The sequence below is a fragment of the Bos indicus x Bos taurus genome, chromosome 7 (genome assembly GCF_003369695.1).
Source record: "Bos indicus x Bos taurus breed Angus x Brahman F1 hybrid chromosome 7, Bos_hybrid_MaternalHap_v2.0, whole genome shotgun sequence".
Classification (NCBI taxonomy): Eukaryota; Metazoa; Chordata; class Mammalia; order Artiodactyla; family Bovidae; genus Bos; species Bos indicus x Bos taurus.
The window spans coordinates 100,544,143-100,556,491 of NC_040082.1; the positions used below are offsets into that span (position 1 = coordinate 100,544,143).

A 12,349-nucleotide genomic window follows, 5' to 3' on the forward strand; every position below is an offset into this window, starting at 1 on the left:
TAAACGTCCCTAGCATACATCCAATGTTTTTTAAATAACTAAGATTTTATTTCTTATGTGCACACAAGAGTGAGAGAAAATACTGTAATGTGTGTGTTTCCTACACAGCTATTGAAAGTGTGTATTTGCCAACAGTCCTCAGTTTAGATCTTTCTTCTCTATGTGGAGGCACAGTCTAATACGCCCCATCTTACAATAAAATGAAATGCCCTCACCTCATCGACTGACCCTCTACAATTAATACCCTATTTGTCTACTCCTGTTAATTAGCAAGAACTTTAGACTCAGGTTCCACTTTTACTGGATGCAATTTCTACCTCCCATTCATTCTTCTGTCGGACTTCCACTGAAAGTGAAAGTTGCTCTGTTGTGTCTGACTCTTCACGACCCCATGGACTGGAGTGGGTAGCCTTTGCCTAGAATGATTTAATTTTCAACATTGACACTCTCATTTTTAAGTGCAGTGTTCCTTTTTCAGCATGATAGATAAAAACATTTTCAGGAAACCCAGCAAACAACCATGGTGACCTCTGCCTCTGGGATATGCCATTAGAGTGCAATTCCATGCAATAAACTGTACATTTTTAAAGTATTCAACTTTCTGAATTTTAAAAATTAGCAGTATATTCAGTTCAGTTCAGTTGCTCAGTCATGTCTGACTCTTTGTGAACCCATGAATCTCAGCACGCCAGGCCTCCCTGTCCATCATCAACTCCTGGAGTTTACTCAAACTCATGTCCATTGAGTCAGAGATGCCATCCAGCCATCTCATCCTCTTTCATCCACTTCTCTTCCTGCCCCCAATCCCTCCCAGCATCAGAGTCTTTTCCAATGAGTCAACTCTTCGCATGAGGCGGCCAAAGTATTAGAGTTTCAGCTTCAACATCACTCCTTCCAATGAACACCCAGGACTGATTTCCTTTAGGATGGACTGGTTGGATTTCCTTGCAGTTCAAGGGACTCTCAAGAGTCTTCTACAACACCACAGTTCAAAAGCATCAATTCTTTGGCGCTCAGCTTTCTTTATAGTCCAACTCTCACATCCACACATGACTACCAGAAAAACCATAGCTTTGACTAGATGGAGCTTTGTTGGCAAAGTAATGTCTCTGCTTTTCAATATGCTATCTAGGTTGGTCATAACGTTTCTTCCAAGGAGTAAGCGTCCTTTTATTTCATGGCTGCAGTCACCATCTGCAGTGATTTAGGAGCCCCAAAAAATAAATCTGCCACTATGTTGCTCATTATTATAGAAATGCAAATCAAAACTGGAATGAGATATCACCTCACACCATTCAGAATGGTCCTCATCAAAAAGTCTACAAACAAAAAATGCTGGAAAGGGTGTGGAAAAAAGGAAACAGTCTTGCACTGTTGGTGGGAATGTAAATTTATACAGCCACTATGGAAGACAGTATGGAGTTTGGAATTTTTCCTTAAAAACTAGGAATAAAACCACCATATGACCCACCAATACACTGCGAGGCATATAGCCTGAAGAAACCAAAATTGAAAGAGGCACATGTATCCCATTGTTAATTGTAGTGTTATTTAGAATAACTGGGACATGTAAGCAACCTAGATGTCCATCAACAGATGAATGGACAAAGAAATTGTGGTATATATACACAGTGGAATACTACTCAACCATAAAAAGGAATTTATTTGAGGCAGTTCTGATGAGGTACCTAGAACCTATTATACAGAGTGAAGTGAGTCAGAAAGAGAAAGATAAATACCATATTCTAACACATATATATTATGTGTTAGAATCTAGATTTCTATGTGTTAGAATCTAGAAAAATGGTACTAAAGAATTTATTTACAGGGCAACAACGGAGAAACAGACATAGAGAACAGACTTATGGACATGGGGAGAGAGGAGGATGATATGTATGGAAAGAGTAACATGGAAACTTACATTACCATATGTAAAATAGATAGCCAACAGGAATTTGCTGTATAGATCAGTAAACTCAAACAGGGGTTCTGTATCAACCTAGAGGGGTGAGATGGGGAGGGAGATGGGAGGGAGGTTCAAAAGGGAGGGGATATATGCATACCTATGGCTGATTCATGTTGAGGTTTGACAGAAAACAACAAAATTCTGTAAAGCAATTATCCTTCAATGAAAAACACATTAATTTAAAAAAGAGAAAAAAGGATATGCCTATTTGTAAAAACTTACACCTTTATCAAAGGACTGGATAGGAATTTAAGCTCTCTAGTGAGCCATGATTTGGAGATGTATATATATATATATATATATATATATATATATATATATGCATATATATGATGTTATATATATTATATCTATATACAATATAGATATGAGATATGTGATATATATATATATGATATACATTATATATAATAAAAGAACAGTATTGGTTATGACAGAAATGGAATGGGGGAAATATTTCATTTAGAGCATTGGAAGGAACCATATATTTTTAGGCACAATGGAAGTTTTCAAGCAGAAAGATATATTTACACCAAATAATCCTTCACCCCAACAATAAACCCTTTTACATACAGACACTAAACCAAGATCTCAATAACTAAATGGACACTATGAAAAAATACTTTGCATAGGAATAATCTGACATAAATTTCTGTTGCATCATACTTAAGGTCCTGTCTGATTCTAGGTCTTATTATATCAAACTCTGTATTGAAATTGCTGTTTCATATAGATACCAATTAGAGACATGCATCTGATGCTCTGCTTTCTCAGTAACTCCTGTAGAGAATGCAACACTGAGCTAAATAGAGAATAGTACCTTGAGGGGTGTAAAATCAGATGACCAGTTATGAAACATACATCTGTTCATGTCTACATTTCCAGAAACAGAAATTATGGTAGTAATATTCCAAGGTATGATGAATTAAAACAGTAACAAATTATAGTTTCATATTTTATTCTCCTATGAAATTATATAATTGGTTTGGTTACCAAGTTAGATTTTTCATAGAAGTAGCACAAACTATGTTTATTCTTTTAATAAAATGAAAAAAAAGTTTACTCAGTACAAAGCATTTCATTTCAGAAGAATTTATTCTTAAGAAATGTGTGAAAGCTCATGAGATAAATGGGAATTTACATATGTTTCACACAAGGTTTGAATCAATTTGAGAGAGCAGAAAAATAGCAAAAGAAAAAACTTAGATGACAGAGAAGAGAAAAGTTAATAAAGGATGTTTTTAAAATTGTAGAGAGAAGTGAAATTGAAGAAATGGAAATACCAGGTAATAAAATGAGGAAGCAGTTGCTATTACCATAATCTAAACAAATAATCTCACTATCTGACTCTGAGACTTTAAGCCCTGCTATCATTCTTCAGCTCGAGGTAAATGGACCTTTTCTAAAAGTTTCCATCCCAAAGAATCTTTTTAGAGCTCTCTTTATGTCTTTGTTTCTCAGACTGTAGATGAAGGAGTTCAGCATGGGTGTGACCACAGTGTACATCACCGATACTATAGCACTTGTGTGTGAGCTGTGGGCAGCTGTGAAGCTAAGATACACTCCTAAGGCTGAACAATAAAATAAGGAGACAACAGAGAGGTGAGATGCACAGGTGGAGAATGCTTTATACTGCCCCTGAGCTGATGAGATTCCACAGATAGAGGACACTATCTTAGAGTAAGAGTAAAGGATGCCAGCCAGGGGACCACCCCCGAGAATTACAGATTCAAATGACATCACCATGTTATTGAGAAAGGGGTCAGAACAGGCCAGTTGGATGAGCCATGTGGTTTCACAGAAAAAGTGGTGGATTTCCAAGTCTGAACACAAAGACAGTCGCAAAATCATTAAACTCTGTAACAAGGAATGCATAGAATTCAACACCCAAGACAGCAGCACCAGCAGTCCACAGAGCCAGGGGCTCATGATGACCGTGTAGTGCAATGGGTGGCAGATGGCTACATACCAGTCATAGGCCATCACAGTCAGGAGGAGGTCATCTAATCCTGCAAAGAATAAGTAAAAATACAGCGATGGACGATGCAGCCTTCATAGGTGATGACTTTGCTCTGTGTCTGAGTGCTTTGCAGCATCTTTGGGATGATGGTGGAAGTTAAGCAGATGTCTACAAAGGACAGGTTGGAGAGGAAGAAGTACATGGGGGTGTGGACGAGGGGATCTGAGCTGACAGCTAGGATGATGAGTAGGTTTCCAAACACAGTGATCAGGTACATGGAGAGGAAAAGCCCAAAGATGAGGGGCTGCAATTCTGGTCCCTCTGAAAGTCCCAGAAGAAGAAATTCTGGGATTTGTGTATTGTTCCCTGGCTCCATGTGATGAAGATGACTATCAGGAAAAAAGAAAATAGCATGAAGAATTTTCACCCAAACAGACACAACTCACATCACTGAGACACTATAATTTCAATTTTGTTGGCATGAAATTGATGTTAATATGTTGTATGTAGATAAATTCTCCATGAGGTTATACCCCATTTCACCTCTGAATAGAAATTTTTTTCCCATTCTCAGTATATTTCCAAATGGTTCATGTATTTACAGTTTTAATGAGAAATTCTTTCATGAATTTGAGAAAAATATTGAGAGCAAACTTGTCCCAAACCATACAGAGAATAAGTAGAGGTGCTTAAAAACAAATCCCCCACAACCCAAGGATGGTGAAAGATGGTATTCAAATAAATATATAATATATTAGAAGGTGACAGGTGTTATGAAGAAAACAAAAACATGTATAAAGGAGAGAATAGTAGGTGGCATTATTTTATACCAAGTTGCAAGGGCTGCAAACAAGGGGTTATTTGAAGTGATGTCAAGGAAGAGAGAGAAGTACCTAGTGAGATACCAGGAGAAGTGTGTGTCTGGCCAAGGGAACTGCCACTGCAAAGGACCTGAGGAAGATGCTGGTTCCACATGTTCAAAGGCAAACAAGAAAGCCATCAGGGCAAAGGGATAATCAAGAGGGGCAGTGATTAGAGGTGGTGTCAGGGATTCTGAGGAAAAAGGAAGCCTCCCAGCTAGAGCTGACACTTCAGTCCACAGAGAATCCCTCCTTTCACATTGTTCCTGCACTTTATGGTTTTAGTTGCAAAGGCTTCCTGTGAATTAAAGCAGATCCTAGTCTCAGTACCATCTTTGATTGAGTTCTGGCCTCTGTCACCTTAGTGTATCACCTTAATGTATGAGTCCCAGTGCCTGTGCTTTAAGACCTGCTCCCACTCCACAATACACAGATACACCATGGCTTCTGAGCTGTGTTTCTGTCATGAATTTCTCAACGAGACCCACCCTCCTTAGGCCAGGGGTGGTAAACACTCGAACTAGTCAGATCAGATTAATTTTCTCCTAAACAACGTTTAAATGGCACCCATAAATTCCAGATCATAAACTTCTGGGGGAATAGTAAAGTTGGGGTTCCTTTTAGCTACAGCCACTTTCTGCCCTGTATTTTAAGAAACATGAAATGTGAGGGAGAAATAAAATGAAGGAAAAAGATCTAAGAAACTCAAATCATCCCTGAAACAATTTGATGAAGGAAAGCTTCCTTGGATTAGCAACCTTCCAACTTCAGCTATATCTCTTTGATGCCCAGGAAAAATCAGAAAGAAACATATCTTATTTCCAAGGACAGAAGCAGTCATACGTGTACGATGTGAAAAACCATACAGATTTAATACCCCAAGAGTAAAATAAGTAAAGGTCATAAACTCAACAATTCAAAAATAAAAACCTATAAAATATGACAAAAGTTATGTATGTGATATATGAGACAGTAGAAGATGTCTTTCCTGTGCTTCTCTATATAATTTGATCTTTTTTGTGCATTCTGATACTGAATGAGGCAAGCGCTGTCTCTCTTTTCTTATAGGTGATAATTTGTTTATTACTCTTGGGCTTAATGATTTCCGTTTTTTAATTAATCCAATGGGCACACTTCAATTCTAGTTCTGGTCTTTGTCCAACAGGCAAAGGCCTTTCCAGACCAAACACTATAAAGCTTGAGCAGGTCATGAAAATTCTTTCTCTTATTCTGGATAAATTTCTTTACATGAATTAAACCTGAGGACACTATATTTTATTTCAGTGTTCTATGACATTGTCACTATATTGCAAGATACTAATCATCAAAGACTTAAATTGCCTTGTTCAATTCTTGTTTTCCCAAGTCTGTGGATATATTTGCATTTATTTTAAAAACACACTTAAGAAAATGAGAAATTATAAAATGACAAAATATGGATAAAATATGAAACCAGTTGAAAGTTTGATTTCCTATAATTGTATTAAAGAAAACTGAATGGAACAGCAAAAGCTGACTGAAACTTGACATACACTAGGGGTGAAAGTGAAGTTACTCAGTCATGTCTGATTCTTTGCAACCCCATGATCTGTAGGCTGCCAGGCTCCTCCATCCATGGGATTTTCCAGGCAAGAATACTGGAGTGGGTTGCCATTTCCTTCTCCAGGGCATCTTCCCAACCCAGGAGGGGATCGAACCTGAGTCTCCCATATTGTAGGCAGACGCTTTACCGTCTGAGCCATCAGGGAATTAATAGGAGTAATAAAACATTTATGACATGAATTAATAATTAATTTAGAAAAAGACCTCAACTCAAGAGAACATAACATACAATGACCCAGAAATTTCTGGCAAATAGCATATGCTTTGTTATAATGTTTTGAATGATTAGGAATTAGGTCCCTTTAGATATGAACACTATCTTATGGGACAGTTGTATTCAATTTGGTTGGAAAAGGCAGGTTCGTTGAATAAAATCTGGAATAAATGACCATCTATCTAGGAGGAAATTAAGTAGTTCCTTATCTGACACATCTTTTTAAAAGGGACTAAAGACCCCAGTGTAAAATTAAGCAGTCCACTTTAGACAAATATATAAAAAACTACATTGGAACTTCATTTCTACTGATATCAGAAACAGATAGTTTTAAAATCTGGATTCTTCAGTCTCTGCACTATTGGACATTCTTTGCTGGATCCTTCTCTGGGGTAGAGTCTGTCCTGTAAATTGCAGGATATTTAGAAACATCGTTTCCCACCACTTACCACTCATCAGTGACAGAAAATAATGTCTATGAATATTTCTTAAAGGACCGTGGGGGACACCCTTAGTGGCGAAACGCTGTATTAAACTAAGAATCTCAAAATATTTTTGCAGCAGTGATATAATAGTCACTTATTGATAAATAATGTTATAGACCCACCAAATGTGTGAGCCACACCATGTGATATTATACAGATATTAAAATAATGAGCCACCATTATACTGGTTGATTGGAAGCAAGTCCCTGAGATATTATTGAGAAAGAGACAAAAGAGGGACAAACTATAGAAAACATTAAACATAATGATGATCTGCCACTAAAATATAAAAACCATTTATGATGTATTCAGGATTATATTGATGCATTTGTGTAAAAGTATATAAGTATGTATAAGAACACATTTTAGAAAGAGATTTTTCAAAAACTAAGTATATACAGAGTGAAGTAAGCCAGAAAGAAAAACACCAATACAGTATACTAACGCATATATATGGAATTTCGAAAGATGGTAACAATAACCCTGTGTACGAGACAGCAAAAGAGACACTGATGTATAGAACAGTCTTATGGACTCTGTGGGAGAGGGAGAGGGTAGGAAGATTTGGGAGAATGGCATTGAAACATGTAAAATATCATGTATGAAACGAGATGCCAGTCCAGGTTCGATGCACGATACTGGATGCTTGGGGCTGGTGCACTGGGATGACCCAGAGGGATGGTATGGGGAGGGAGGAGGGAGGAGGGTTCAGGATGGGGAACACATGTATACTTGTGGTGGATTCATTTTGATATTTGACAAAACTAATACAATTATGTAAAGTTTAAAAATAAAATTAAAAAAAAAGAATTTATGGAACAAAATATATCGGTGAGAGTGCAATTATGTTAAGGGTACTGTTTCCTGGGAAATATGCTATGTGCTAAACCACTTCAGTTGTGTCTGACTCCATACAACCCTATAGACTGTAGCCTGCCAGTAGCCTCCATCTCTCCATGGGATTCTCCAGGCAAGAAGACTGGAGTGTGTTGTCATGCCCTCCTCCAGTGTATCTTCCCAACACCAAGATCAAAACTGCATCTCTTAATTCTCCTGCTTTGGCAGACAGGTTCTTTACCACTAGCACCACAATAATAAATTGAATAATAAAATTGAATGAAAACCTACAACTAACTGAAAAAAGACACAAAAGAGTAAAAATTTAGCAATATTAACATGGATCACTAATTCAAGATCAAATTGCCAAAGATTTGGAAGTGAAGCAATATAACAAAAGAACATTTACAATGTGAGGAAGGAGCAGTATCTAAGTTATAATTTTGTCTTATATGTAGAGAAAGGAATTCAAATATGGCTATAGAATGTAAGTCAAATAGTAAGTAATTACGGTAAGAGGTGATGCAACTTTTAGGAAAAGATTTAATCAGAAGACCAAAAGGAATAAAAATAAAAACAGATGAGAAAGTCTTAATAGAAGTAAATATGTATAAGAAGTTATTTATCAGCACTAAGGATGCTAAAGAACTCCCACTTTCCTTTCTGGCTTACATCAAGAGTTGACACATGAAGAATATTAAAATATACAACTAAAGTATTATGACAAGAAAAGTAACAATAAAGAGCAATGAGCAGCCTGTACTATGCAGCATGGTGACTGTAGTTCATAACACATTTTTTAGAATAATTGTAAGTTGCTAAGAGACAGTATATCCTAAAAGCTCTCCTCACAAGTAATAAATTGTAACTATATGTGGTGACATGTTAAGGAGATTTACTGTGGTGATCATTTAGCAATATAAATATTGAACCATTATGCTGTGCACCTGTAACTCACACATTGTCAAAGGTCAGTTATACCTAAATTCTTTTGGAAAAGCAATGAGGAGAGGGTTCGTAGATTTGACCAACAAAATTTATCAATTCTTATACAAAACCACAAATACATCTATGCATATATAAAAGAGCTAAATCACAAATTTAAGTTTTTTGGTTAAAAAATAATCCTTCCTATCAAAGAATGCAATTTAGAAAAGGAATAACAACACCTGATACCACTGTATAAAACAAAATAGTTATAGAGATATTTTTTTAATAGAGAAACACTGCATGGCTAACAAATCCATAGATCTATTTAACCTCACAGATAATAAAATGGTTGCAAAGTAAACCTCACTAGCATACATCCTTACACTTATATAACTAAGTTTTTTTTTTTCTCTTAAGTGAACACAAAAACAAGAGAAAATACTGTAATGTGTGTGTTTCCTACACAGCTATTGAAAGTGTGTAGTTGCAAACAGTCCTCCGTTTAGATCTTTCTCCTCTATGTGGAGGCACAGTCTAATATGCTCCATCTTACAATAAAATGAAATGCCCTCAGCTCACTGACTGCCTCTCCACAATGAATACCCTATTTGTCTACTCCTGTTAATTAACAAGAACCTTAGACTCATGTTCCAATTTTACTGGATGCAGTTTATCCCTCATATTCGTTCTTCTGTTGGGCTTCCACTAGCATGATTTAATTGTCAGCATTGACGATCTCATTTTCAAGTTCACTGTTCCTTTTCAGCATCATAAATAAATGCATCTTCAGGAAACCCAGCAAGCAATCATGGTGCCCTCTGCCTCAGGGCTATGCTACATTGGTCCTCAGGTGATCTCAGGTACATTCCTGGTTTCCATCCTTCTGATCCTCTTCTGCAGAGTCTGTGGAGCTCTCAGACTCACCTGTTTGGGAGGTTTGTCTCACTTTGCCTGGGAAATTTCCCTGTGAAAGTCAAAGTTCCCCCATAAGTAGCTGGTGATGCAGACTCATGTCCTGTCTCTGCACAGGACAGCTAAGAGATCAAGCATTGGTCTCCCATCCAGATGTAGGACCACAAAAGCAATGAACACCTCCTGTCCAACCGAAAAGGAACAGGCTGAGGGACTGCAGCAGAGGAGATATTTGCATCTTCCGTGTCAGCTCATTAAATATGTTTTCCCTTTGTTACCCCAGGGGAAGTTCATTATTTCCCCTGGTGACACTGGTCTGGACAGAATGCATTTTTTTCTTCTGATTCTCTGTTCCTAAGAGACTCCATTATAAGTTAGGTAAATTCAGTTTCCTCACTCCTTTGCCTTTACCTCTCCTGCTTCCAAATTTCTAAGGCTCCCGGCACTACATCACATCCCTGAGTTCAAGTTTTCTCAAAAGCATAATATTGACAATTGGTCTTGACTAGGTCCTTTGGGTCTTCAATGCTCTGATCTGTTGTGGGAACACAACCCAAGGAATCTCTGAATATGACCATTGCCCTTTTCAAAACAGGGGATAACTTTGCTCCTTTAATATAAAACTTGGCTACTATAATCCTTGGTTGCATGCAAGTTTTCCAAAGCCTAAACTGATTTCCTACTTACAGCAGAAATTAAACAACCCACTTGCCAATGCAGGAAATTAAAAGAAACAGATAGGATCCCTGGATCAGGAGGATCCCCTGGAGAAGGCCATGGTAACCCACTCCAGTATTCTTTCCTGGAGAATCCCATGGACAGAGAAGCCTGGCAGGCTACAGTCCATGGGGTCACAGAGTTGGACAAGACTGAAGTGACTTAGCACAGAACAACACACATACTGCTCCTAGTTGAGTTTAACCCTTTGGAGTCAATCAGTGAGCTTCCCTTATATAATATCATTTTATGTTTCACTCTGATTTTTCATAGGAGAAAATTTTAGTCATTCTGGAGAAATTTCGCCCCCTTAGCTGGTACAGAGAATTTCACTTTGTCTAAATGTAAATGTGCATCTGACTCTGAGACCTTTGGAATTAAAGATAGGAAAAGAAAGTCATTATTAAAATTCAGATCACATTTATTAACAAAATGTATTAACGTTTCTATATTTTTTCTAATTTATGTTCATTCAAGCATTCTTTTTTTTAATTTAATTTTATTTTTAAAATTTACAATATTGTATTGGTTCTGCCATACATCAAAATGAATCCGCCACAGCCATACATGTGTTCCTAATCCTAAACCCTCCTTCCTCCTCCCTCCCTATACCATCCCTCTGGGTCGTCCCAGTGCACCAGCCCCAAGCATCCAGTATCGTGCATTGAACCTGGACTGGAGACTCATTTCATATATGATATAATACATATTTCAATGCCATTCTCCCAAATCATCCCACCCTCTCCCTCTCCCACAGAGTCCAAAAGACTATTCTATACATTAGTGTCTGTTTTGCTGTCTATTATACTGGGTTATTGTTACCATCTTTCAAATTCCATATATATGCGTTAGTATACTGTATTGGTGTTTTTCTTTCTGGCTTACTTCACTCTGTATAATAGGCTCCAGTTTCATCCACCTCATTAGAACCGATTCAAGTTTATTCTTTTTAATGGCTGAGTAATACTCCATTGTGTATATGTACCACTGCTTTCTTATCCATTCATCTAATGATGGACATCTAGGTTGCTTCCATGTCCTGGCTATTATAAACAGTGCTGCAATGAACATTGGGGTACACGTGTATCTTTACCTTCTGGTTTCCTCAGTGTGTATGCCCAGCAGTGGCATTGCTGGATCTTAAGGCAGTTCTATTTCCAGTTTCTTAAGGAATCTCCACACTGTTCTCCATAGTGGCTGTACTAGTTTGTATTCCCACCAACAGTGTAAGAGGGTTCCCTTTTCTCCACACCCTTTATAGCATTTATTACTTGTAGACTTTTGGATCACAGCCATTCTGACTGGCATGAAATGGTACCACAAAGTGGTTTTGATTTGCCTTTCTCTGATAATGAGTGATGTTGAGCATCTTTTCATGTGTTTGTTAGTCATCTGTATGTCTTCTTTGGAGAAATATCTATTTAGTTCTTTGGCCATTTTTTGATTGGGTCATTTATTTTTCTGGAGTTGAGCTGTAGGAGTTGCTTGTATATTTTTGAGATTAATTGTCTGTCAGTTGCTTCATTTGCTATTATTTTCTCCTATTCTGAAGGCTGTCTTTTCACCTTGCTTATAGTTTCCTTTGATGTGCAGAAGCTTTTAAGGTTAATTAGGTCCCATTTGTTTATTTTTGCTTTTATTTCCAATATTCTTGGAGGTGGGTCATAGAAGATCCTGCTGTGATGTATGTCGGAGAGTGTTTTGCCTATGTTCTCCTCTAGGAGTTTTATAGTTTCTGGTCTTACGTTTAGATCTTTAATCCATTTTGAGTTTATTTTTGTGTATGGTGTTAGAAAGTGGTCTAGTTTCATTGTTTTACAAGTGGCTGACCAGTTTTCCCAGCACCACTTGTTAAAGAGATTGTCT

At 37.3% G+C, this 12,349-nt stretch overlaps 1 protein-coding gene across 1 annotated transcript; it reads right to left on the bottom strand.

Annotated features, from left to right (window-relative positions):
* Positions 1-3,451: 3,451 nt before the first annotated feature.
* LOC113896418 (olfactory receptor-like protein OLF4) lies at positions 3,452-3,949 on the bottom strand (the record flags this gene model as incomplete). The annotated part of the gene is made up of 1 exon (XM_027548612.1): positions 3,452-3,949. A coding segment is annotated over exon 1 (498 nt), but the record flags the coding sequence as incomplete, so codon positions are not given.
* Positions 3,950-12,349: the final 8,400 nt, after the last annotated feature.